This window comes from Schistosoma haematobium, chromosome 7, assembly GCF_000699445.3.
Source record: "Schistosoma haematobium chromosome 7, whole genome shotgun sequence".
NCBI lineage: Eukaryota > Metazoa > Platyhelminthes > Trematoda > Strigeidida > Schistosomatidae > Schistosoma > Schistosoma haematobium.
Genome location: NC_067202.1, coordinates 15,869,189 through 15,893,265, shown reverse-complemented (window position 1 = coordinate 15,893,265; position 24,077 = coordinate 15,869,189). Strand labels below are relative to the sequence as shown.

Genomic DNA, 24,077 nt, shown 5'->3' with positions numbered 1-24,077 from the left:
TATCCGACACAAGATACACATATGCCTAATAAAACTAAGAAGAATAAATCCAATCAAAATACAAACAACGGGATAATCCCAATCCATTAAAAATGAAAATAAAAGTCTTTTCATTATTCTCTTTTATTCAATTAACTATACACAAGGTAACGTTTATGTTGAACTGAATTATTGTATAGAATAATACAGTTAATTAAAATAGTTGGGTAATGTAAAGGCCAAGGGTGGTAGCTGCTTACTTTTGGTTTAATTAATGTGTATTTGTCGATTATTTTTAATTGTTGGCACATTAAGCTTCAATCTATTAAGTCTTATTTTATTTATTTAATTACTTAAACACGAACATTAGTACAAAGAGGCACCAAAATATATATACACGACACAAATAATTGAATTTGCGTGTTGAATGGAATACTACCAGTGTGCTTGAACCGAAGCAGGTGATTTTCTTCGGAGGCCACTTCCTAACCCTTTGACATAGATATTTAATCAACAAGGTAGTGGAGCGTTGTTCCATGATAACTGGTAACCAATAGTAGTTTCATACTCGATTTGTCCTGCCAGGATTTTGTAGTTCATGTACAACATTAGTTTGGAATCAAAATTTTGCAACTATCTTGGATATGTTGTCCGTACACAATAACTCCATTTAACCCGCTATTAGACATTGTCTTTTTGTCCTGTCAATTTCGTAAGTAACACTGCAATCACGAGAAGTCAGTGATTCGGACTTCCTTAGCAGTGGCTATATATGGTTTTACACATGAGAGCATTTAGAGAGGTAAAGGGAACCCTCCATACCATTGGTCTTACCAGGGTATTTAGGGGTAAAGACAGACCGTGACACTCGATATTCCCAGCCGGTTAATCATGCAAGTACTGACCGGGTCCAACGTTGTTTAACTTTGGTGATCGAACGAGAACCGGTGTTTCCAACTTGTCATGGCCGTTCTAAACTGACACGAGAGGATTGTTATGGAACATGCCACTGAATAATTCTAGTACTTTGTGTCAGTCAAACTATATGCTTTAAGTTTTTACAGTGTTGTGAGTACTAATTTGAGTTACACAGTAGTGTATTGTGATATCTTCAGTGTAATACGTTTGTTTCATGCCACAAAACACGTAAATTCGCAAATATCCCTCTAATATTTATTACTACAAAGAACCGAACGAGACTCAATACTTTAATAATCTTTTAACAAGTTTAGTTGTAAACAATGTGATGATCGTTGCCGAGTTAAAGATAAATATTTTCTTTTCCACTTTAGTTAGTTGAGTATGACTGTTGATTAATTAACGCGCCTTAGTTGCACGCAATACATTTTACTGTTTATATAGAATGATGGGTTGTACTCGAAATCAGTTGTCTGAACCCATTGAGTTTTTCTGGAAAGTTTACTTTCGTGTATAAATATATCAGTTGAATATAGCTATTACAAATCACACACTATCGGATTTACACCGCTGTAATTTTCTTTTCTACATATCTCGTATTCAGCACTTTGTAATATTCAGGACATTCGAACAGTTCAATGGGCGGTTAGGCTTTTAAACTGTTCAGAATAATGTCAAGTGTCTGTTAATCTCATTCTCAATTTATAATCTAGATTTGTATTTTTGTTTGACAAGAAAAACTACTTTTATTATATTTGACTCGTTTTTGTAATGGTTTCACATTTTTACTCATGTCATTTCCAGTCAGTAATTATGAGTTGTCGTTGATTTTTACATAACTGTTGTAACTTGTGAACCTGTATGTCCTGCATATTGGATAGCGCAACGATACCGCCAATCATAGAGCAGCGAACTATCGACCGTGTCAGTGACGCATAAAACACGTGCGAGCAGCCTAAAGTCCTGATTGGTCCTGCTTTCCGCCTAGTCCAGCCAATTGTATCCAGAACACCAATCCCAGCCTCTGTAATATGAATCATTTATTTTCAAATATACGGGGTTTATGTACCAACCAGACAGACCACATCGTACCAATAAAATAGGAAGCAACATTTATACAAGATTTGGCCAAATGTGTCTGTGAATGTGTTAGGTAGTAATTAATGGACAGGGCATAATTCAAGAATAGTAAATCGTATAATAATAGTTCATAAGTTAAAATAAAGCTCATAATAAGAGGGAAATGAATATGTATAGTTTAGTTACTTAACAATTATACGAAGAAAATATACACATAGTATTGGTCCATAAATGGATCCCGAAAGTTACCATTCATTATGCTTATCGGGACATAACATCTCCTCCCTCACGAAATAGTGTTGGATCCTCATACACTCAAGTTACAATTAATTTGAATTTACTTAAAACTTATTTGTCACATTGAACAGAGAATTTACTAAAGGTGATTAAATGGTAAGGATCAACGTCGCTTGATATGAGGTCATCAAATTTTGATTCTTCTGGAACATTCCTATCGAATTTCTTGGAAATCTCATTAGTAGATAGTCGATCACTAAAATAATCAGCATCTATCAAAATTTTATTAGGTTCTTGATCGTCGTTTCGTGCATCCGACAAATTTTTCTCATTTTTGTAACAAATTTGATCAAAAGCAGATGAGTCATTAAAATAACTCATATTTGATAAAACAACTAGAGAACTCCAATAAATAGATTCATCAGGACTTTTTGTTCTGGAATGATGAGCTCTATCTAATTCCACTGTCTTCATTATGCTGCTTGATTCATTTTCTGTCTCTTCGTGGGCATTGGGATTTGAACCAGCGACAGGGCATGTCTCTGAAATGAACATTTCTGGACCACTGGGAGGATCGTGAATGACTGCTACTGCTTCGCTTACATTACTGACCGTCAAGGATTCATAGAGGCTTTTATCGACATATAGATTTTGCGGTTATTTTCCAGCTCTGTATGCAAATTAGAAATTAGTTTATCAACTTCTGTAACATCTCCAAAACATGGATGATTTAGCAGCCGTGTGCGTAAATTGTCTAAAACATTCAGCTGGCTATTTTTGGAATGCTGCCGTTGTCTCTCAAATAGCAACTGTAATTGATCGGAAGAGATAACCATTTTCTGAATCAGCACGGTAATGAGAAATACTATGTGATAAATTAACAATCAACGTCTTCTAAGGACACCGATGACAAATGTGAATGCTGATTGCTCGAAATAATTAGACTGAATTTCGTCCAATTACGGGCTGACGTTGAAGATTGAGGGTTCAGAATTCTTTTCCTACCCCGCGGCCAATTGTTATATCTGGAAGGTTGTCCCTGATATACCGCGTATAACGTGGTCACTAGAACGCCAGAACCCCTCCAAGCCGCAATGAGAAGACAGAAAACTAATGAAGGGAATATTATTCCCAGACCGTGTCAATTATAGTACAAAATTGTCGGGTATTTATAGTTTTTAGTGAGAACAAAATCATCGTTACAGTCCCCCGATCCGCATACAGGGGGTTATTAGCATTATCCAATCGGGAAGCTACATGTAGGAATTCTAGAGTATTCTTCCAAAGAGTGATTGGATGGAATATCTTCGGCTCCTTCTGAGCCTCCTACAGTTTCCTTGAGTTCACCCGTGGTCCGTCGTCACAATAAAAAAATATGCAATATTAAAACCATTAATTGAATCTGCTAAGTGGTTGAAGGTAGTCTCAGTCAGTCAGTCAGTAACAACGTAGAACTTCGTACGTACGTACATCAGTTCGAGTTGCCACACCACATTAGCACAGAGATGCAGTGGTCGATTCAAATCCCGTAGTGGTAGAGGTAGCAAGAGTATAAGCAGTAATCGGGAAGATTAGGGTTTGGAGATGTTATTTAAAGAGTATAATCCAGTGAAATAAATTTGGAAAGAGGAAAAAAGGGACATGAAGAATTCAGAAGATTAGAGTTTGGGAGAACACAGAGAGTGGATGCACCTGCGCCATTGCAAACGATTTTGAGCCATGTCATTCAGGGTCTCTAACCATCGGTTGCTGTCATCTCGCGGTCCCCAACCAGGTAGTCTACACCTATCAACATGACTCAGTTCACTTGTCAGTGACTTCATGGACTTGTGCCATGTTTTGGTTTGGCCGCCCCTAGCTTTCTTCCAACCTACTCCTATACCACTGAACATAGCACGTCGAGGCAGTCGGTCGTTGGGCATACGTAACACGTGTCCCAGCCATCTCAACTGATGAAGTTTCACTACTTCATCAATTGATTTGCCATCCTTACCTAGTACCCGTTTCCTAACAACTGTGTTACTTACTCGATGGTCCCATGATATATGAGCAATGTTTCGAAGACACCTATGATCAAATACTAGTAACCTACGGATATCCTCTACTCTTACCGGCCATGTTTCACTGCCATAAAGTAGGACGGAACGAACTGCTGCGCAGTAAACACGTCCTTTGGTTGATAGACGGATATCTCGCCTACGCCATAAATGACGCAAGTTGGCAAAAGCTAGTCGAGCCTTCTGTATCCGTGCTGAGATTTCGTCACACACCAAACCACAAGGGCTGATGAGACTTCCAAGATAAGTGAAGCGGTCGACACACTCAACTACTTCACTCCCTATCACTAGTTCGGGTGTCGATGTAACCCAATCCTGAAGCAACATTTTGCATTTCGAGGAGAGAATCGCATCCCGAACATGCTTGCATTGTTGCTTAGAGTGGTCAGAAGACTCTGCATTTTGTCAGCGTCTTCACCAAATAAAACTATGTCATCAGCATATTCTAAGTCAACAAGTGAACCTCCTGGTAGAAGTTCAACCCCTGTAAATTTAGATGAGGAGAGTGTTATCTCTAAAAGTACGTCAATGACAAAGTTGAACAAGAATGGGGAGAGTGGACAGCCCTGACGAACACCACTTGAGGTGATCAATTCTGATGACAGTTCGCCATAAGCTCTCACTCGACCAGTTGTGTTCGAGTAGAGAGCCTTTATAAGGTTAATGTACTTCTTTGGTACTCCTTTCAGTGACAAACACTGCCATAGAACCTCACGATCAACGGAGTCGAATGCCGCCTTAAGGTCGAGAAATACTACCATTGTGGGGCGTCTGAATGTGTGTCTCTGTTCTAGAACCTGACGTAGTGTGAATATCTGATCTATACAACCACGTCCAGGTCGAAAACCAGCCTGGTTTTCTCTAGTCTGCTCTTCACGAGCTTTAGTTAGGCGTCGAAGTATTATTGAGGCTAATATTTTAGACACTATATTAGTCAAACTGATTCCTCTGTGATTGTCACAAGAGGACTTTTGTCCTTTCTTAAAAACTGGCACAATCAGTGATTGAGACCAGTCAGATGGGATTACGTCCAGTTCCCAAATTCTACCTAAGACCTCAGTTAATCTTGCTGCTAATACTGGACCACCATCCTTAAAAATCTCAGGAGTAAACCTGTCAGGGCCTGCTGCTCTCCCTCGTTTCAGATTTCCTATGGCTTTTTCAACTTCGTAAAGGGACGGAGGACTTACATTAACTTGCCATTCAGGTTGACTGGAGATCGTGGGAAACCGAAGTGTGGCTGAAGGCCAGTTGAACTGATCCCTAAAGTGTTCTGCCCATCGATCCAATCTCCTCGATTGAGAATGAATAATATGTCCATCTTTCTCTGAGATTGTTTCGCTAACGGTCGGGTTCCTAATTCCGGTTTCCTTAACGAGTCTAAACAATTGTCTGCTATTACCTATTGCCGCTGCCTTTTCCATCTCTCTTGCTTTCGCTACCCACCACTGTTCGCGATCATTGCGTAGACTTCTTGTCAGCTTGCGCTTAAGCTGACTCCGCTCTTCATTATGTTCAGAGCCAGGTGGAATGTGTTTTCGAGCATCTATCAATGCGATAGATGCTGCTGAGATCCAGTGTTGCTCCCTAACCTTCTGGTTTACCTTACTAGCAGATATCACTGCTGTTTCCACAGCTTTTCGGATATCATTCCATGCTGCATCGGGGTGGGCATCACATACATGGCTGCCTAACTGTTTTCCTAGTTGTTCCTGAAATATACTCTTAGCTTGACTATCATTAAGTAGGGCCCTAAGAGGTTTCCTTGCAGGATCTTTCCTACGTCCAGTAAGACGCAAGCAAATACGCGCTCGCACTAGAGCATGATCTGAATCTAGGCATGTGCCCCAGAATGAGCGACAGTCTTCTATCGAGCCCCTCCATCGGTGGCTGATAGCGATGTGATCCAGTTGGGTCCAACGTTGGGACGAATTAGGGGGTCGCCATGTTAAAAGATGTTTTTCCTTATGCTTAAAGTTAGTATTTGCAAGGAACAGGCGGTTATCTGAGCATAGCTGCAACAGACGGTCGCCATTATCTGTTCTTTGAGCCACGACACCATAGGATCCACCTAGGTGTCTTTCCTTATCACTTAGTTTGCCTACTTGAGCATTAAAGTCACCGGCCACTATTACTACATCCGAGCGCCTAGCTTTTCGGAGAAGGTCCGAAAGCTTTCTGTAAAACTCATCTTTTACATCATCTGAGCTGCAGTCAGTGGGAGAATAGGCAGAGACGACGAAGAGGCAACGACGAGTGTCCCTATCTTTCCGGATTCTTACTGTTCCGTTCAGTCGGACAGCGCACAAACGACTGTCTATTGGGATCCACTCTAAGAGAGCTAGTTCTGCCCTAGGACTCAATGCTATACCTACGCCGGCGAGGCCACGGGAAGCAGAATCAGGGCTTCCAGATACACGAAGCGTAAATCGAGTCGGTTCTTTATTTTGGCATGGTGAGGTCAAATGAATGACGCTACTCGGATCTTGTATGCGCGTTTCGGAGACGCAGCACACATCGATGGCGCGAGATTCTAAAGTCCTAGCTAAGGAAGCCTGCTGTCCTATTTGGTAAAGTGTTCGTACGTTAAAAGCTCCTACGTGTAGTTTAGAGCGTGGCTTCAGGAGACCAGGAATGGCGTTCCACGTACTCGAATCGTTTGCCCTAGCGGTGCGAGGTGATAAAGAGATGTGAGGAGGGTTAGTCGGGAGGATAAGAGAAGTATTAGGAGGTGTAGGAAGGATTTGAATGTGACCACCTTGGTCTCTTGTGCTGTTACGGGTATGAGGGCTGATGTCACTTCCCGGCTGCCCACACCGTGGAGGGGTATTTCTTGATGAACCTGAAAAGGAAATTGGATTAGGGTTGGTCTTGACGACCTGGGAGCGTGACCGCAGAGCCCAAGGGACAACTGCTTGAGGCCGGTCGCGCACGGCCTTTTTGTGGAAGGTTTTTGACGTGTTAGCTCCGTTCTTCAAGGGGCCTTACCGCCGGAGACGGAAATCCGTGAGGTAAGGTGAGGTGTGCATTTTTAGGGTCGACCTTTTCTAACCCCACCCCTCCTTGTGGGAAGGCAGCATCGCTGTCATGCTGGTTGTCCGAGGGAAACACCTTACTGCTGTCACACCTCTCTACAGTCAGCAGTACGACTTCGCCCTCAGACCTTGAGTTGCTGCTTTTAGTCTTACCGTTCGCCAATCGACCTGCCTGGCATGGTAGAACCTGCAGGAACATATGTTCCAGCCAATATAGCTCGGTTGGGTCATCACGATAGGCAAGCCCGACCACCGCGTCAAGGTAGCAGCTTCGATCGGGGAAGGTAGTCTACAGAAGGTAGTCTACAGAAAGCCTTGCTCTATTTCGGTTTTATGCTATTTGAGACTCGTCACTGAGGTGTACTTGTAATCACTAGGGAACCAATGCTTCATGTTGGATTCGAACGTAGATCACTCAGTTGCACATTTAGAGATATCACCACTGAGCAACTCAAATCGCGACTGACCATAATAATACTGAGGTATTTACTATGGTTTGATCATTTAGCAATGACCACTTTGATGTTTGTCTGGTCCTTTAGTGTCCTGCTCATCGACTTCTGTCAATCAAGTTACACTGTAGTCATGCGACTAATATATATACGTACTTAAACTTTATTTTTATTCTTTTTATCATTATTGACTTCATCTTAAATCTTTTGTTTCAGCGATCGAAATATTCAACTTACATTACTACATAAATCTCTTGTTCCTAACCAACCAATTACTGATACAGTTTGTGAATTATCACCGCTTAAAATATTGACTTCATCTAATATCGTTAATGGTATTCAAAATATGTCTTTGAAAGATTCAAATTCTGCATTTTTATACACTACTAATGCTAGTAATACTACTACTATTACTACTGATGTTCATAAAGATGAAATGAAGATTTCACCTGACTGTACTGTAAGTCTTTCAGCCTCTTGAGTGAATACTTTACATAATAAGTCTAATTAATCCATTCAGTAATGCGTTGTTGTTGATGATGATGTCTCAGTTATAGTTGTGTGTAAAACGGCAAAGTTATTGTTGATCATAAGTAGTAGAGCGTTGTGGTCTGTTTTTTGGTTTCCCTCAAATTTTGACATGCTGAATTCCTCAACTTCTTGTCTCGTTTTTATTTCACTAATTTGTATCTTTTCCTTGAATCGTATCATTGATGCCTAATCTTCCCTATAACCACTAATACTCTTACTACCTCTAGCATTCTGGGATTTGGTCTTATAATTCCATCTCTCTGTGGAGTGTGGCAACTTGCACCGATGTACATACATACAGGCTCCACGTTGTGACTGACTGACTATTTGATTATAGAAGCCGATTTTCTACTATTTTATTAAATTAGAACATATTCTGTCATCATTTTATTTCTAATATCTGATTGTTAGTAGTATCGTACGAATGTTATCAATAATTTACACTGCGTTTTAGATTGTAGTGGCTTGCCTTCGAGATAATCCCTTAGGTTTCGTTTATCAATTACCCCGGTAACTGTTATTAGGTAAATCCCAACGGTGTATGAATTCAGAAGGCGATACGAAGCGATGACTACATTTTATTATTGGATAGCACAGGTAAAGAAGTTCTAAGTGCATCGAGCGAATTTGAGCTGAGAAAATAATGCACACAAGCAAGCGAATATAGAAGCGGGTTCAGAGTCAAATGGCATCGAGGCGAAACGAGGCAAGGCAAAAATTAATAAGATTGGAATATATATATAGTAAAGAGAATGATTTGTCGAGCGATATTTAAGTGATCAACATTTAAGGTAAAGTGGGGAATATGTACGTAAACTCACATGTGATCTAATGTACACGTTTATACAGACATGATAGTGATCATAATAATACAAAGAGATAGACAAACTGCTACTGTTCAAATAACACTGTCGAATAAATTAATTAAAGGGTTTGACAAAATTAACCGTAATTAAAATTGATTGTAGGAGTGTTGCTATAAGATGTTCATGTTATAGCGATTTATTATCTTACCGCTCCTCCCCTTCCCCCCGTTTCGCAACTTTACACTAGATAAATTTAACATACCAGCACGTTACAACGGTATAAAAATGAAGGAGAGTCTTAAAACAAAATAGTGGAAAAACATTAAAATAAGCAAGAAGAACATGGAGTGATTCATTAAATGTTTATTCAAAGTTAACAGAGAAGGTGAATTCGGCCTACTGTGATTAGTTGAAGCTTAGCTATATTACTAAAGCTTACAAATCACTTACATTTGTCTACATCTCACAGTCATATACCAGCATGCAATAGATCCTTGTACAATATACGCCTAGTTTCATTCGTTGTCCAGAGCTCACCCCAAGCATTTGCACAGTTATACTACAGGATCTTCCATGTTATCAGCATCGTGCCTGTTGTATCATTCTTTGTCATTGTTCAAAGTTGGTTCGGTAGTTTTCATGGTGAATCCAAAAATTAAAAGTTGATAATTGTCATCAACGATGTATTCGTGAAATCATATAGTTTGAAGTTATTTTACTGTTTATTAACCCTACGGTGACTGGAACTGGTTAGTTTATCTGTATGATTAATAGATATTCTCAATTTGGTCAAATTGAGACATTGTACAATAAAGTGGTATTATTAACTTAAAGTTTACTACAGGTTTTCTGCTTAGTTTTCTTTCAATTAGACATGCATCTACAGTTAGATGGTATTGAATGTGTGTGCTTCGGTTTAGGTACCCGGACAGTATCCCAGCCCTCACACAAATCGAATGATTTATGTGGTTTATATCTGTTTGATACCTGCTCGTACCAATGTTTGTGTTTGAATAAATAAAAAAATAAATCATGTGCGTGACGTAGTTCGCCATTGAATATGGCATATATTTCGCATATCATTGGATATCAAAGATGTTTCAGAGTAAATATGTTTGTTATACTTATCTATCTCATTTTTACAGATCTTCAGTACACTTCGATCATAAGCTACATAGTAGCTGACACTTCGTGCATCGGTCCAAGTTGACACACAACATCGAACAGAAATTATCAGTCCAAAGGCCTGAGTTGCAGGAGAAGTAACAGTACTGGTGGTAGTAGAAAAAAATAGGCATAAGTAGTATGATTCAAGAAGAAAGAATAAAATTTTAAAACAAAAAACTCAAGGTTTAATAGAAAGTAAGTAGTGAGCCCATCTCCGCAGCTGTAACCGACTCTAAGCCATCTAACCCCAACGTCTGTAACTATAGATCACAATAGTTACTCGAACTTCAACTGGGTAATCTACAACTACCAACATGGTTCAATCCAATTGTTGGTGACTTCATGGACTGATCCTATGTCTTAGACTGTCCTCTAGCATTCGTTTCACATATGAGTAGGTAGTGGTTAGGCATACATAACACATTTCCCAGTCACATTTGTCTATAAAGGTCCACGGTTTCATCAACTGATCTGCCATTTGTACGTAGAACTCTGTATCTGACTTTGACATTGCTCTCTCTATGGTTTCAACATATAGAAACATCACTTCGAAAGTATCTGTACACCAATGAACTTATTAAGCTTTATTTGAAGTTCTTATCAATTTATTTTCTAGCAACATTTACCGTCAATTTCAATCACAAAACAACATTGATTCGTTAATCGGTCAAAATACTATACATTTCTATCTGATTTCTAACCACTTTTGTCTGTTTTCTTTCATCCGTTACAATTTGTAGTCGTCAGTTGTTTCAATCTCTCAGTTGAATAAACCGACACCGAAACCCCGAACTACTATTAATACTACTACTAATACTGCTAACACTGGTAATAGTAATAATTGTGAAAAGCCGTTTAATAGTCAAGAAATTAAAAAATTGGACAAGTTATCTAACAATTTATTACATCCAGTTTTATCACAACTTCAAGAATCCGGTAAATATCTTTTTTTTTCTTAAAAGTTATTATTATTGTTTTCGTGAAAGATTACTTCTTTTTCCATATATGGATATACTGTTCCTTATACTTTTTTCAAATGCACGAACAAATTCGCCACCAAATGCTCTGGTACGGTTGAGAGTGGGGAGAGTCAGTCCTCCCTCTCGAAATGCCCTCATATGGTCACGCGCGCGCAACCACTGCCAGGGAAGTCATACTCATTGTCTTCTCGTGGCAGGGGTGTTGTTTACGAAACTGGGCGAACGAAAAGCGAATGTCCGGCGCTTTAACCGGGTTGGTGGACACGTAGAGTCCATCTAAGGGAGTTGGAAAACCCTCATTCCAAATCAGTGGTTCACATAGGTTCCAGAATCCTGAAGGAACAAATGGCGTATGAACCAAACTTCGGTCACCGGCTAACATGGGAATGCATCTCCTGACGTTGCTCAACTGCCTTGTTGGACGCGACCTTTAAGTCGAAGGCTCCGGGTGTGATCCCCTAAGAAAACTACCTGTCTAGGTTTGGGCACCCGAAAAGTATCTCAGGCCTCACACAAATTGAATGATTTATGTGGTGCATATATATTTGGTGCCTCATTGTGCCAATGTCTGTGTTTAAATAAATAAATAATTCAATGTTAAATTTTTGGGATTTCATCCAAATCCATTGAATTACGTTAGAAATAACAGCAAATCTGTAATATACAGGTGGAAGTTTGTTGTATTTCATGTTGGGATAATAAAAGATTATTTATTATGTTTCTAAACGAAGTTCAAATAAATTTATGGTCAGTAAATATGACAGTGAAGCATTAAAATATGTAGTCGGATGTAAATGAATGGACACCATCAAGTGTAAAGCGTGGGCTGTTCATTACACATTCAAGATTTCGTGGAAGAATGAGAATGAATACACCGAGTTTCCAACACACTACCTTATAATATGAATTAATTTATGAACTCTCACGATCTTAGAAAATATAGGAGTTAAATACACGTCTCTATTGCTACCAGATTTGAGCTAGATTACCCATTGTCTCAAACTCGCCATTTTTTATTTATTTATTATTTATTTCAACACATAGATATTGGTACAAAGAGGCACCAAATACATATGCGCCACACAGATCTCATTCGATATGTGTGAGGGCTGTGATACTGCCCGGGTGCCCAAACCGAAGCAGGTGGTTTTCTTAGGGGGCCACACCCCGAGCCTTCGACCTGAGGGTCTGATCCACAAGGCAGTGGAGCATCGTAAGGAGATGCAGTCCCATGGAAGCCGGTGGCCAACAATTGGTTCATATGCCATTTGTTCCCGCAGGATACTGGGGCCCATGTGCACCATTAGTTTGGAATCCGATTAAAGCACCGGACATTCGCTTTTCGTCCTCTCATTTTCGTAAACAACACCCCCGCCACGAGAAGGCAGTGAGTAGGACTTCCCTGACAGAGGCTATATACGCGTGGCCATGTGAGAGCATTTGGAGAGGGAGAGCGGACTCTCCCCACTCTCGGCCGTACCAGGGCATTTGGGGGCCAAACTCGCCATTACTATACCTTAACCAGGTATTCCAAGTAAAACAGTTAGATGGAAGTAAGGATCACAATAAGAGAAACGATATAATATTTATAATTTTTACAGAAGAAAATTCTAACGTCTTCTTCAAGTATTCACTAGCGTCGATTGGCTAAAAAAATAGTCAATCAGTATGCTCTAGCACAATCCTGCACGTAACATACTTTAACCCAATCGATACCTCGCTGACAAAGCTAAAAACATACAGTTTAACTCTTTATATTTCACATGTTCGAAATTTATTCTAAACTAAACTGTCGTTCTAAACAAGTCAGTGTTATTCACAGTTACATAACACATGAAGCTGTTTTCTCACCAGTTTTTAAATCATTTAATGATTTATTTGAATGTGCTAATATTTATAAAATAACTTTACTGTATATATCTGTGTAAACTCATTTGTATTTCTGTAACATGGTATTGTTCTTTCAATCAATTAATCTGTCTAACAAATCGAATGTGTACATTAGCAATTTATTGTTTATATATACAATCGAGTACACATATATATATATAACTCGGTTAATCAAATAAAATTTCTTCCTCACTCTTCATCATACCACTCCAGTAATTAAAGTCTTCTATGGTGGGTGTGTATCAGTATCAGCTTCTGGACACCGTACATCACAACACAATCATCCATAATAATAAAATAATAATAGATTTGTCGATGTCCCAGCGCATAGAAATTCGAATTTCTGGTTTTTCATAACTCACTGAAAGTCACTTCTTTAGAATGAATATTCACTTTTTACCAAATGCGGAAATTAAATTACTTAGTCAAACCTTGGTACTTATACCTATAAATTGATTAATAATTGTGAAGATACGATTACGGAGATTGTGGAATTTCGCTGAAATCATAAACGGCGATTGATTAGGATTAGACATTAACACTGTTTGATAACAGCCCAGTGGTTTACAGGTTAAGCGTACGCGTGCGAGACCGAAGTTTTGGGGTTTGATTCCTGCATATGGAGTCGTGGATGCTCACTGTTGAGAAGTCCCATACTAGGATGAAACATCTGTTCAGTACTTTCTGTATTTCAATAACGATCTAACTTAGATCAGTTCATGAATTCAATGAAACTCAGCAATCTCCACAACCTTACACTGACACTTAACTTGTCCCGACTAATGACTATCTTCGAGAGGAAATTTCAGACGATTTAGTGAGAAGCCGTGACCAATGGAGTTCAACCGTGTTGATTTTGAGGCAGTTACCAACCGAAGACAATGAAAGGTGGTCGCACATATCATCATTAATAAGTATCTGTATATTTTACTGCAGAACGAATGCAAAAACGTTTCTATGAATTTAATTAAGGCTCTTAATTTGCAACAAAATTCTAACTCCAAATAATGAAAGCCATCAAATTGATTCTCTGCAAGCAAACTTATTTCACACATTCGTAAGCAATGGGTTATAGCAGTTCTAGCTTGTAGACTACTTCGTGCTTAGAAATATTTAATTGGTACAGTTTTACATCTCTAATAATAACAACAACAATAATAGTTGCTTTTAGCTATGCTTTTGTGACAATTTGAAAGATTAATTGAATATCACCTTCATTATAACAACAATCTAACAAGATTATTATGTTCTTCATGATTAGAGTGACTATTCCCAATTGACCATGTGAACAACTAACCTTAAAGTTGGATAAGTAACTTTAACCAGTTTACTTTTTTCATGACTGTGTTGTTTTTGCAATTACAAATATGTCCTCTCAATAATAAGTATTAATAAGTAGTAAGTTGTGTTAAAAACACAATGCTCTATTCATATTACAATCACTTATATGAGTAAGGGGTTATGTTAAACTAATGAGGGATGATAGTATATTTATCGTCAGTAGGTTTTTATTAATTCACTAGGAGAATATCAAGCTCAGGATGAAGATGTTTTGTTTTCTGATGTACTGTATAGTTTGGTTCTGAAGCTCTCATTATCCCTCTGAATAACATTATCAGTGTGTACTTCGAAGGGAAGTGAGCATTTAGAATTTCCCTACAATTGAATAACAGGTTGTTGTACAGAAATTTTGATAGCTCACTTCTCACTGTATCACGTGCTGATAATGATGTTGAAAAGAACAATGAAAGTTTCACAACCAAGTCATCTAACTCAGTGACTACAAAATCTCCAATATTAGTGAAGTAATTTGAGGAGGAACAGGTCACATTCATCTTGGATCATGTTAATTATGTACTCACTTATAACAATACTTCTCTCCTAATGTTATTATTATTACTATTATTATTTAGACATATTGTTTGATCACATAAACATTGGTACAAGTAGGCACCAAATACAATTGTGCCATACAAATCATTCGATTTGTGTGAGGGCTATGATACTTCATGCGTGCTAAAACCGAAGCAGGTAGTTTCCTTACAGAGGCACTCCCAAAGCCTTCGATCCAGAGTTCTGATACACAATGTTGTGGAGCAACGTTAAGAGATGCAGTCCCATGGTAATCGGTGACCAACAACAAGTTGATACTTGATTTGTTCTCCCAGAATGCTGGATCCCATGTATACGATTGTTTTAGGATCAGAGTTTTCCAACGCCGTAGGTGTATGTTCCGTCGTATTTATCAGCCCGGTTTAAGCCGTGATCGGACATTGGATTTTCGTCCTCTCAATTTCGTAAAGAACACCACAGTCATGAGAATACAATGAGTAGGACTTGCATGGCAGTGGGTACGTACTCATCATCATGTGAGAGCATTTGGGTAGGAAAAGCTAACTCCTCCCTGTAGATCGTACCAGAGCATTTGGGGTCAAAGTATGGCGACTGGTTGTTTCAGTGTTTAAGTGCCAGGGAACAATCCCAAACTCTCGTGTGCCAAGCGTTGTTAGTGTGTAATGATTGTAATAAATAACTATACTCTTCAAAGAAGGACTGTTTATAGTTTCTGCTTTGTTTATAAACTTTGGTGCTTTCTGGGCAGATCTTTTGAACTTGCAAAAATTATGACCTACAAACACACTGTCAGTAATATCCCACCTCTATTATATACTTCAACGAATTTGTTTTTGTTAAGGATAAATACATTCAACAGCCTAATCTGTTGTTTAACATTTGAGTGTAATCTCTATGTGTGTTTGTGTGTTTGTATGAGTCATGTGTGTATCTATCACACTGTCCGTACTACTTTTTGTTTACTTGCATCATCACTGCTTATAAAGTTCGCGCGTATATTTACTTATTATGCACTGAGTTTGTGTTTCTTGCTACCATTTGGTGCAATCAATAAACTTTATTGATCTTCGTATGTGTTAAGTTTGTATGTGTGTGTGGATGAGTGCATGCTTGATTATTAGCTTATTTTCTGGTTAATTAATTGTTCTATATACATCAATCACTATGTATACGTGTTTGTGTTAATGCCATCATGTTCGGTATATCAGAGATTGACACATTTTCTCATTGAATAAACAGTCATATGATGATATTCGGTGAAACAGCTGATTTTGTTGAACACAAACAAATAACCATTAGCTTATATTTATATGTAATATCACGAGCTAACTTTGGTTAGATAACCATTGCCTATCAAGGAGCACTGGATAAATGTTTTCGCCTAGTATATAACTCCTCAACAACACACTGTGACTAGTTGAAATTCAATCATATTTGAAGTGAAGCATTTTTGTCCACCAATGAGATTGGATAATGGTTGCAATATATCAAGAATTCATTAGGACTAAATATGTATACCATTGGGTCCTCAGCGCACTAAACTGAAATATAGATGCTCATTATACGAGTTGGTGGTCTCGGAGCTTATCCTCATTGGTTTGGTCATGAATATGTACTGCTACAAGGTACCCCCGATGTAGAACGAAAAAGCTACCCACTACTTCGTAGTCTCGAGTAGTTTAATTAAGCTCAGTTCGTGGTGTGGAGTACAAACTTCAGCAAACTCTACACAAATACATCTATACTGATGGCTTATTATTTTGGTGAATTATTCCTTCACACTATCCATTGTGAAATACAAAAAAATCTCAATGATAAGGCTTCTTTCTCTTGTTCTTCCTTTAAATTAGTGTATATCTTAAACGTAGATTGAATTTATTTCCTATGTTAAGTTTAAAAACCCATCAACGATTGTAAAATACCGCTGTTCGGTATTCATGTACTGTTTAAACAAAATTACGACATATTAACGTCCTTTGACGATTTATCAGTCAGTCATGGAACTTTACGAAGTTATAAAACAATGGAATAACGGCTTTGATCTTAATAATTAACCGTCATATGTCAAATTATTCCTTGTAGTAAAGAAAAACGGTCAAGTTTACATATTTTAAGAATCGGACTAGCGTTGTGAATTTGAGTTATCACCCTATAGAATTTTCGTTACAAACTGATATAAGTTACAATGCAATGCCTTGCCATCTTTCTGTTTACAAACTTGAAATTCTTAAGTTCGGGCTTTAAAGTAAGAGTAAGAAAAAGAGAATATTATCTAACTTCATTAAATACTTGATTATGTAGTGACCCCTACATCAAGTACTTTAATAAGCAGCCTACCTTAAGAGCAGGTATGTTTTGTAATTTAACTCAAGCACCATCCTAAATTGGTTGCATAATCTATATTTCTATTGATTTTGAGCATTTTACGAACCAAATAATGTCAATTTTCACTTAGTTTATAATAATATACACATTATCTATCACTGCACTTCAAATTTCGTACAAATGTATAGTGTTATCTTGATTCTAAATGGTTAACTCAGAACCGTCAGTGTATTATACTGTTACGGCGTTTGATTATTGAACCTTTTGAACTTAACTGAAACGTTTCGTGTGTATGAATATCTACTTTTCTGTCAGAAGTAAGAAGAATTATTTAGTACTAGCCAATTAGTGATAAAGTCATTTGATTTTCAGCCATTAAGTCCCATATTCGAAGTCCGCTCCACCTACTTCGGTTCAGCGCAACGGATAGTACTCACTGGCATTTTTGTACACATCAACGGTTATCCTTTATATTTATTTTAAAATGATATTACTTTAATGAAAAAATTGTTTTCTTGTATTTTTTTCTAAACTTCAGAATTTGACAATTCATCAACGAGTCATTTACTCTCAGATGAATTCTTATCATCCAATGAAGCTCGTAAAGAAAACTCTTGCCCACCTGATTCAATTCAGTTGATGGATAATTCTCCGACAGGAACTGATAAAACACTGACTAAGATCAAACCCATCGATCATAATTTAAACACATTTGAATCATCTAAAAAGTCTGGATTTGATTCTGTTCGAATTATTCGAAAACATACAATAGATCCGTCAAGTATTGAAGATGTAAACACAGATACACTGCCAGTTCGATTTATTCGTAAACGTGCCTATGCTTCTACTCGTCATCCTGGTCGATATGATCAAGTGAAAACATTAATATCAATGAATATCACTTCTACTGATAACACAATTATCACAAGTAATACTACAGAGAGTCAGCCAGTTTCTGTTACATGTAAAAATGTCCATACTTCACCATGTCAACTTTTACCGGCTGTTAATGTTTCACATAAAAATTCCATCAATAATTACCAACATAATACTGAACCTAAAATAATTCACCTACCTCGACGTCGGAGCTCTACCAATAGCGGTAGTGTTGTACAAGGATTACATTCAAAACACCAAATGAATGTATCATGTTTTACTCGTGATGATAATAATGATGACGAGCATGATTATTTGCTTGATAAGCAACCATTTGAAACTGGTACTCTTAATATTGGGCTGTTAGGAAAAGATGTTTCAAACATACATGAAACAAATATCTCATATTCATCACGTAAGTAATATATATGAATTAAGATCTATCCCATTGCTAAAACCAGTAGTTATTTGTACTCAGTAGTTAGGTATATAGCGCGATGGCGTTTGAAACAATTGGTACTTGTTTCGAGTCTCGGTATAAACGTCAACTTTGTAATGTAGTGGGTACATCCAGCCGGTGAGTCCCAAGTAAGGTGAAACGCGCGTTCTGGATTCCACTGCTAACCAACATCTAACTTCTGCTTAAAATGCTTAAGACTTGGTGCAATAACGAAGTAATCCTCACAGGATGCACATATATAAAAAAAGAGATTAATCAATTGCAGTCCTGTTATAACTTGTAGCCTGCCTGCCTTGTTAATGTGTACGTAAACGATACCGCCAATTAGGGAGCAGTGACTTATCGATCGACCAGCAACGCGTAAAGCCGTATGAGCAGTCTAGAGTCCTGATTGGTCCCGCTTCCTGTCTAGCCAATTAGATCAAGAACACCATCCCGAGCCTCTACGATATGAGTCCTTTATTTCAAGCGTACTGGGTTTATATACCAATCAAACAGACCACAACGTACCATAAAATAGAAAATAACATTTGTACAAGGTTTGGCCAAAAGTGACTGTGAATGAGGGAGGTAGTGATTAACAGACAGGGAATAATTCAAGAATGGTGAAACGTATAATAATAGTTATAGGTCAAAACAAAGCTTACGATAAGAAGAATATGAATATGAATGGTTTATTTATTTAAAAATTATACGATAAAAATAAACTCATAGTATTGGTCTCTAAATGGATCCTAAAAATTACCATTCATTATGCTTATCGGGACATAGCAAGTCCTAAACATCAATGGAAAGATCCGAACAACTAATATATATGAATTATAATAATAGGTTCCTTCTTCTTGATAATTAATCGTATTACTTATGTTAATAAAATGCAGTTCTAGTCATATCGATGCGTTTTGGCATACTTTTGTATTTTTCAGTGCAATAGTGTAATCTAATAGGTAATCTACTTATATTTACATTCGCTAATTAGACTTCACTGTAACATTAGTGTTAATGTTAACTTATATGTATACCTGTGCTGTAGTCTACGTTAATTTGAATTACTAACAATCGAAATATTTTTCTTATATGAAACTTGACAGATTGGACGACTGACACAATGATAATCTTCAGCCCTTTGAAAAACAGAAATAAGTCAAAAGACTATTAAAAGATTGATATTTAAGATAAAAAATTGTAGTGAAATAACTCTGTTTATATATAGCAAGTAATGATAGTTTCGAAGTATAACACAATTAATAAACTATCAATAAAAACAATCAATAAGATAACAACAAAAGTGACTAGGGGTATATCCTTGTAAACATTATTACTGCTGAGAAGCCCCACAACAGGACGAAACGGTCGTTCAGTGCTTCCAGGTTTTCCATGGTGGTCTAGCTTCAACTGACTCATGATCTTAACCATTGACATTATTATTTCTTGATAAAAAAAAACTAGATAACTCATTATCTTCCTAACAGTATCATTTAACATTTAAACAATGATTACTAATGATAGTCATTTGAATCCTTACTGTACACATTTGACAATCACTAGTTTTCTTCAAAATAATGATCAGTAACCTTTTCTTTCATATTGACTAGTTTTACGGTTGAAATTTTCGGCCTAACCATTATGAATCTGTGGATTAATAATTTAGACAATTGACTCAATCGTTAACAGAGACTACAGCCTCATATTTATTTGATCAGTTATATAGTGTGTTGTACGTTTAATCTTCACAGCAGTTGTTCCATACTATACTATTAGATTGTAGTTAATTTGTAATATAATTAAACTGTATAACTGTACATATGGTGTATTTAATTTTCTATTATTAGACCAAAGTTTAATCACAACTTGGCATAGTGACATTTGTAACTCTATAGCTGGATGTATATCTATTACATCTGAAAAATTTATTTAGAGTTTACAATACATGCTATTCGTTGCTACATAGTCATAAGATCACATTATGTAATTCTCAATGGATAAATAAGTTCTCTCTAATCATATTTAAGATATCTGATTTATGAACACATAATTGACACCATTTGCAATTATATAGATTACTTATTTAGTCCCCATATTATTGTAGTAGTTGACATTATCACATGTATGTATTAAGTTAATTTGCGACAAATTATAAACAAGTCTTAACTTGTATTCATGCATTAACTACTTGTCGATTGAGTTATTTTGTAGTTTTTGGCTCTGAATCATGGTCCATTAAATTAAAAGGCATTAGTTAAACTTCAGATATTTAATCAAAGATGTCTTCAAAGCATTCCTATCGTTTTGTTAGATAATCTAGTGAACAATAGTAAGGTTACACTCCCAAAGTTTTCGACCTTGAGTTCTGATCCACAGTGTAGTGGAGCAACGTTAGGAGATGCAATCCCATGGTAGTCGGTGACCAACAACAAGTTGATACTTGATTTGTTCTCTCAGAATGCTGGATCCCATGTATACGATTGTTTTAGGATCAGAGTTTTCCAACGCCGTAGGTGTATGTTCCGTCGTATTTATCAGCCCGGTTTAAGCCGTGACCGGACATTGGATTTTCGTCCTCTCAATTTCGTAAAGAACACCACAGTCATGAGAATAGAATGATTAGGACTTGTATGGCAGTGAGTACGTACGCATTATCATGTGAGAGCCTTTGGAGAGGTGAAGCTAACTCCTCCCTGTCGACCATATCAGGGAATTTGGGAGATTACACATACGTTTTATGAATTACTGATTCTTTATCGATTGAGGTGTTTGAGATGGCCAACAATAACAACTACCAATTAAGCATAGAAGTCAGTTAGACATACTTGAATTGCAGTATCATTTCATATGTGTTTCCCATTCTATCTTCTCACATTATATTCTCAACTTTTCGTTCCTTTTCATTACCGTTGCATACTGCACTATTTTGGTTGTTTCAGTTTTCTTTTTGTTAGTTTCTTTCCTTTGTGTTGATTTGATATGACAACTTGGGCCTATGCATATTCTTCCATTGGATAATTTTATTTGTACATTTTTTATTTTTTAGCTAAAGAAGATTCACCTATACCATATCATGCAACATATACCAATAAGTCAAATTATACTTCTGTTGGTGCATCACATCGATCCAGTAAAACAAGTTTATTAAGTTCACGCTTATGGGCATCATTTGATCAAGATCAAAATGAATCTGTTTCAGATTTGTGGACACGTGCCGGTGAAATGTATCACATGCTTGAACAAGAAAGTCAACGTTTAGCCAATAAGAAAACAATAACAACAATTAATACTACTTCTACGTCTACCACTACTACTAGTAGTAGTAATAGTAGTAGCCGTAAAAGTAAAACTCATCGACATCTTGGCATATGGGATAATTATCAACAAATGAATTGTTTTCCTGATGATAATGATAAGAATACAGTTAAAAATCTAGAATTTTCTTCACAACTACCTTACTATTCTAGTCCTATACCTAATTGTCATAAAGATATGTCTACAAAAGCTGCTCATTACAAGTAATTCATTATAAATTAACTCATTAATACTTTTCTGTTTAATTCATTTGTTATATGGTTGTGTTTATTATTCATTATTAACTAAACACCTCAGTATATTAATTTAATTTGGAGAATGTAATGATATTGATATGGTGGCGAAGATTTGTAGCTCAAGTGGATGATTTATATAAAGTTTTTGAGGTAGATGATTCGGTCGTGGAGCTTTCATTGTTCTTCTGAACAACATCGTCAGTATAAAATTTAGGAAGGAGTAAAGTGTTCGGATTTCTCCACATATGACTCATAGCTTGCCTTGTCGAACGCAAATTTTATTGCCCACTGTTAACCTTCAAGTTGTCATCGTCTGCCTATTTATTTCGATTGGATCTCCCTTAACTGTGATTCTTGATCTTATATTTGTCTATGGTCTTTCTGATTGATTGATAATTTGGATCGATTTCGATGTGTTTGTTGATTTCTGATTGACCTGGTGCTAAGCCCCAAGAAAACTTTCTACTGTTTTAAGTATTCCTTCTATCCAAGATTTCAATATTTTTTTATTCGAATTTGTGTTCACAATCGTCCTCATGCATTGATATAAGTGAAGATATATTCTGGCATTTGACCACTAATGGATGTTCATGCAGGCAACGATGAAGAGGGAGTTCACTTTGTCTGATCTAGTGTTTTTCGTATTCGGAACAGTTTGTTTTGTAGATGGTGTTCGGTTTTTCTTTTGTCATTAACAGCATTATTTGAAAAAGAAACAAAGTCTATCCTTCACTATAAACATAGTCGACATGTCAACGATTGTATCAGATCCCATTGCGTCTATCAATTTACACTCATGTTTGTGTGTTTATTTTTGTGGCCACACATTTACGGCTGAGCGGTCGTGATTTATTTATTAAGATGTCTAAACATGTACCATCATTGCTTTAGGTACACATAAAATCCAATGTCCTAATAAACGTAAGTATTAAACACTCATCTTCATCAATTGCTAAACTCTTAATTGAAACAGCTCATGAAATTGATCTAAATAGAATTTGTCTATAGGGAATATTTAGAATTATGAAAACTTTAGCTGTATGGAATTTCAAAGCCACCTCCCACTGTGTGCATTTAAAATCATCTTATACTTAAACTAAAAACCTACCCTAATGATATTTATTTATCATCCAAAGTGGTGTGATCCATATTGTTTACACTCTATTCTCATCATTAATTTTATTTTCCAACTAGTCTCTTTCGCATCTTTACTTTCATATATCAATATCTTAATAAGTAATTCACTCAGTTCCGTCAGTAACAAAGTAGAACTTCGTACGTACGTACATCAGTTTGAGTTGCTACACCACATTAGCACAGAGATGCAGTTGTCGACTCAAATTCCGTAGTGGTAGAGGTAGTAAAAGTATAAGCAGTATTCGGAAACATTAGGGCTTGAAGATGTTATTCAAGGAGTATAGTACAGTGAAATAAATTTGGAAAGAAAATAAGAATTCAGAAGATTATAATTTGGGAGAACACGAAGAGTGGATGCACCTGCGCCATTGCAAACGATTTTGAGCCAGGTCATTCAAGGTCTCTAACCATAGGCTGACATCGTCTCGCGGATCCTAATCAGGTAGTCTACACTTACCCACATGGCTTAGTCCACTTGTCAGTTGCTTCATGGACTTGTGCCATGTTTTGGTCTGGCCGCCCCTACCTTTCTTCCAACCTACTCCTATACCACTGAACATCGCACGTCGAGGCAGTCGGTCGTTGGACATACGTAACACGTGTCCAAGCCATCTCAACTGATGAAGTTTCACTACTTCATCAATTGATTTGCCATCCTTACCTAGTACTCGTTTCCTAACAACTGCATTACTTACTCGATGGTCCCACGATGTACGGAAAATATTTCGAAGACACCTATGATCAAATACTAGTAACC

The 24,077-nt window shown here is 37.1% G+C and overlaps 1 protein-coding gene across 2 annotated transcripts in view; it reads left to right on the top strand.

The window, feature by feature from the left end:
- The window catches only part of BUB3_6 (mitotic spindle checkpoint protein Bub3), a gene marked incomplete at its 3' end in the record, with an annotated part of 87,133 nt that overhangs the window by 4,893 nt on the left and 58,163 nt on the right, over positions 1-24,077 (top strand). The window contains exons 3-6 of one of the 2 annotated variants that reach the window (XM_051218100.1): positions 7,975-8,218; positions 11,003-11,198; positions 17,850-18,602; positions 21,679-22,150. In XM_051218100.1, coding sequence (XP_051064534.1) covers positions 7,975-8,218; positions 11,003-11,198; positions 17,850-18,602; positions 21,679-22,150 — 1,665 coding nt within the window. Of the gene's footprint in view, positions 1-7,974; positions 11,199-17,849; positions 18,603-21,678; positions 22,151-24,077 lie in introns of both variants that reach the window. The other variant, XM_051218099.1, reaches the window with a different exon arrangement.